Source organism: Penaeus chinensis, chromosome 20 (genome assembly GCF_019202785.1).
Source record: "Penaeus chinensis breed Huanghai No. 1 chromosome 20, ASM1920278v2, whole genome shotgun sequence".
NCBI lineage: Eukaryota > Metazoa > Arthropoda > Malacostraca > Decapoda > Penaeidae > Penaeus > Penaeus chinensis.
The window spans coordinates 14,234,093-14,239,092 of NC_061838.1; the positions used below are offsets into that span (position 1 = coordinate 14,234,093).

At 36.8% G+C, this 5,000-nt stretch overlaps 1 protein-coding gene across 2 annotated transcripts in view; it reads left to right on the forward strand.

The window, feature by feature from the left end:
* The first annotated feature begins 425 nt into the window (after positions 1-425).
* The window catches only part of LOC125036268 (DNA-directed RNA polymerase II subunit RPB4-like), a 10,122-nt gene continuing 5,547 nt past the window's right edge, over positions 426-5,000 (forward strand). Inside the window, exons 1-2 of one of the 2 annotated variants that reach the window (XM_047628759.1) lie at positions 426-572; positions 1,959-3,763. In XM_047628759.1, coding sequence (XP_047484715.1) covers positions 506-572; positions 1,959-3,325 — 1,434 coding nt within the window. In that variant the 5' untranslated portion in view covers positions 426-505 and the 3' untranslated portion in view covers positions 3,326-3,763. Of the gene's footprint in view, positions 573-1,958; positions 3,764-5,000 lie in introns of those variants that run through there. The other variant, XM_047628760.1, reaches the window with a different exon arrangement.

A 5,000-nucleotide genomic window follows, 5' to 3' on the forward strand; every position in this document is an offset into this window, starting at 1 on the left:
ATAATAATAATAATAGCAATAATAATAGTAATAACAGCAGTAACAGTAATAATCATGATAATAATAATGGCAATAATGATAATAATATTAATAGTAATAATAACATTAACAGTAATGATAATGATAATGAAAATAATTAAGTAATGATAACAATGACAGTAATATTCATGATAATGATAATAATAGCAGTAGTAACAATAATAATAATATGATGATGATGATGATGATTACGATGACGAAAGTGAAAAAAAATGAGTTTACCAAAAATGACTGATACAATAAGCTTAGCTTCCGTAAGAACGAAAATGATAATGACATTAAGTGACATTGACGGTAAAGGTAAGAATTCTATAATTATTATAATGATGATGGTACATTAATGTTAACAACACTAATAATATTTACACTCGTAATCCTATCAAAACAACAACATTGGCCCGCAGGTGTTGAAGCACCACTGAATTTGACTTTAGTTCTTTACTACTTAGTAAGAATTTAGAGCATCATGAGTGAGCCACAGAATACCAACGAATCAACAGAGGAAGATGCCACTGAACTGCAGTTTCCAAAAGGTTTGTAGAATTATTACTAAATAGATTTAAGTGTTTTTTTTTTTGCAAACCGTAGGGACCCACGCTCTCAGAACATTGCATTTGCCTTGGTTTGAGCCTGTTTGTTTTAGAATTTGGCAGTATTCAGTTTAATGTCAACACGATTTTTGGTAAATTTTACCAAGAGCGACGCTCAAAGATAGAGGGAAATGAACACAGTCATCTTATTGAGCATAAGAAATAGAATAATAAACAACACAGGTACAGATGCAGCGACTACCAATTTACCGCGAAATGACGAAAGTATCCGCTGCATATCACTGCTCAAAGTCCAAGAGACCCTCACACAGCCAGAGTTCTTAATGTGCTAATAAAGGGGGGGGGGGGCACATTGGGCTTGCTAACTGACTATTGAATAAATAGAAGGTAGGAAAGGATAGGTTTGGATTTTTGGGTTTGCATGATAGCCTGGTATCATGCAAAGTATTTGGTAAATCTATAGAAAATCTCCATGTCTTTTATGCTAATGAATTTGGTATGTTGAACTGCTTATGATGTCTCCTGCACTATCAACTTTCAATTTTAGCTCCAATAGCTGGGTAGGGTATTTACTGTAAAACCTAATAGCGTCCATAGAATCTGATATTTATTTGCAAGAGATAAACCAACCCTAAATAAGGTAATAGATAGGAAAAGTGCTACAAATGCATGAAAATGTGCCTAATTTAACAACATTGGCAATAATTGAAAGCTATGGAAGTAATTTATGAGATGACCTGATACTTCGGGATACAAAGAGTAGAATAGAGTAGATGTGTGATAAAAAGAAAGTTTGAATGTACGACCTTGTGTAACTTGCATAATCTTTGTCTTAGTGATTATGTTCAGAAACAATATATTTTTAACTTTTGTTAAAATTTCCATTTATTGGTGTTAAGTAACAAAACCAAATTTTGTGTGTGTGTGTATGTGTGTATGTGTGTATGTGTGTATGTGTGTATGTGTGTGTGTGTGTGTGTGTGTGTGTGTGTGTGTGTGTGTGTGTGTGTGTGTGTGTGTGTGTGTGTGTGTGTGTGTTTGTGTGTGTGTGTGTGTGTGTGTGTGTGTGTGTGTGTGTGTGTGTGTGTGTGTGTGTGTGTGTGTGTGTGTGTGTGTGTGTGTGTGTGTGTGTGTGTGTGTGTGTGTGTGTGTGTGTGTGTGTGTGTGTGTGTGTGTGAGAAGATAAAACTGTCAAAATAGTACTTACATAATGTAAAGGTATTTGATTTTGTTTTATGCTATTTTCAACATGTATATAACCATTCTAGTTCTTATCAATAGGAAACAAACGAAATAGAAGCTTATAATAGAACTTTGTATTATTAACCTTGGAACATGTTCAACAAGGGTTCCTTTATAATATTCCAGGTATGGATGGCATATGGGAAGCAGGTGTGAGTAGGGCTGGACTGCAGGAGCCTCTCATTGACCCACCTGTCTCTTGTAAGAAGTGCAGCACAGTAGCCAAAGAACCATATATTCAGTGTGCAGAATGTAAGCACCAAAATAGAATACCAATCACATTATGCGTGCCATGTTTTACAAAAGGAGCTGAATTTGGCTCACACCGAAATGATCATTCATATATGGTTATCAGGAATGACTTTTGTCTTTTTGAACAAGGCTGGCAGGCAAAAGAAGAACTGCGATTAATAAATGCCATAAATGACTGTGGCATTGGGAATTGGCAAGATGTTAGTTATCAGATGGAAGGGAAGTCTGCAGAAGAATGTAAAAGACATTATCTGAAATATTATATAGAGGATGCACATCCAGATCTGCCCGAAATTTGCAAAAGAGAAGTATCAGATATTGTCTATCCACAGCCAGTGACTTATGAAGGAGGAGGAGATGATCCTCCTCGACCACTTCCAGGAACAGCAGCCTGCAGAGACATGGCAGGATACAATGCTGCTCGCGGTGACTTTGACATTGAACATGATCATGGGGCAGAGTCTGACATCCAGGATTTAGATTTAAAACTATTTGAAGATGATGAGAAGCCATCTTTGGGTATGGAATTACAAATTGCTCTTCTGGACATTTACAGAAGAAGGCTTGGAGAGAGATTCAAAAGGAAGAAAATAATGCGTGACCATGGTCTAATAGCTATGAGTCGAGCCATAATGTCACTAAATCGTTATCGTTCTTCAGTTTCACAGAATTTGGGTGAAGCCTTGCAAAAGTTTCATAGTATTCTGGGTTCAGAAGAATTAGATATGCTATTGGAAGGCTTGAAATGGGAAGCCGAACTTAAGAGGCAGATAAATGATCTCATGGAATATCGCACTAATGGAATATCTAAGCAGACAAACATCATTACCTATGAGACTTTGAAAAGAAGACGAGAGACAAATCTTAAGGAACGCCGGAATCTTGTAGTTTCACAGAAGGATGGTGGAGACATAAAGTGGGATGTGATTAATAAAAGTATTGCACCTTTAGGTGCAGCTATTTCTGGTTCTTCAAGACGAGTTAGTGTACCTCTCAATATAGCAGGAAAGCCTGGATATGAAAACCTTACTGATACAGAGAAACAGATTGCTTCAGAACTCCGTCTCCTGCCTGAGGATTTCCTCAAATTCAAAGCTTCATTTATTGATGAATGCCGAAAATTGAATGGTTTAAGGCTAGCTCAGGCAAGGACACTAATAAAGATAGATGTAAATAAAATCAGAAAAATCTATGATTACCTTTTAGCTGCAGGCCTTATTCATGTGCCAAAGAAAAAGTAGGCTTACTTTGTGACTAGTAACTTTCTGATATGTACTAAAAAGCATACAAAGTTGTTTGTTCTGGAATAGAGGTTTATTTTGTTGAAGTTTACCATGATTTTTACCTCAGGAGGGTTAGGATGATGTCACAGTATACTAGTTGAATATGTTTCATTAATTTCTTTGTTATCTTCTTAAAGTTTTAGTCATGGTTTAACATGGTACAATTTGCATGAAACATATCACATTTTCCTTTTAAAGAACAAGGTTTGAGAGCTTCTCCATTGTATTGTAGGCAAATTATATATTTTTTTATGAGTTATTTGGTACAGAAGCAATGAACAAGTTTACCAAAGTAGCGGTAGATAACATTTGACTGAACGAAAATGATGTTCAGTTTGTAAGTACTCTGAATCTTTGATATGCTTGTTATAAACTTTTAATACAGTAATAACAAAGTGATAGTGTTTGAATCTTATTCCCTTTAAAAAAAAATCACAGCTGTGAAACCTTAGTTTCATGCAGTACAGTTTAAGCAACTATTTTTTTCTGTAGAACTTAACATGTTCTTTTCTCTCTTTGACTCATACACTCAGTTCTACAGCCGAAAAAGAGACAGACAGAATGCATGTTTTTGTGGGAAAGAAATTAAGAACATACATCCACCATGTCTGTCTGTCTCTTATCATTTATTTCAGGTAAAATTTACATTGATACATCTTGTTTCTTCCCATGAATTACTAGCAAAAGGGTCCTTTTTCTAAGGCATAACTAATAGACATTTGTAATTAAATAATTGTAGTATGTACTTTCGATAAAAGGGAGAAATAACGACATCATTCTCCTTACTCAAACATTGACTTTGGTCATAGAGCTCTGTAAGATATTATTTGCAATTTTTGGTTTTGCCACTAAAAAATAATTCCGCATTTCCGTCTATCGAGGAATGCATTGCATTGTCGTGGTGATGCGCAGAACCTGTCGAGCCTGTTGCCTCATAGGCGGTAAGGAAGCCACACGTTCCTGAATTCTGAACATCGTCAAAGGTACTCGATGTCCCTGCGATGTTTGAGGCTGTCAAGGTTGTTCATTCTAACTTCATTGTGTTAATTACCTTCTTGGTCCTATCCCTTATGCTGTCGACGAGTCCAAAATATTTTTGAGCTGCGCTTCCCGATGAAAGCATCGAATACATTGATGAGCGGATCTGAGCATTTTAGAGTGTTTCCCTGCCTTTGGTCGAGTAGCCAGGAGATCCTTCTCAGAGAGACTGGTTTTCCAGAAGTCTTCCTTGCACTATTTTCAATATGTGTTTTGAAGGGCAGCTTACTGTCAAATGTAACAACAAGAAATTCAGTTTTGTGCGTTGCGGTGATCGCTAGGTAACCAGGAGTTCATATTTGCTTCGGCGAAAGTCCGATGGTCTAGGCTGTAACTCAAGGAGAGGGTCAAGTTGTCTGCAAATGCTTCAGACTCTGGAATGAGATTTAGAAGGTTGTTTATGAAAATGTTACACAAGAGAGGGCCAAAGACAAAAGGGTATGCTAGCTCCTCATCACATCAGAGGAGGTGTGGAATAAAATTTAATTGGGTTCTATGGCTTTGGTCTCACTCCCTTCCCACAGAAACTGCAAAGGGCATCCACTTTGGCCTGTGTGCTGAGCGTTGTCTGTCCATCTGCGATGTTCAGAGGGGG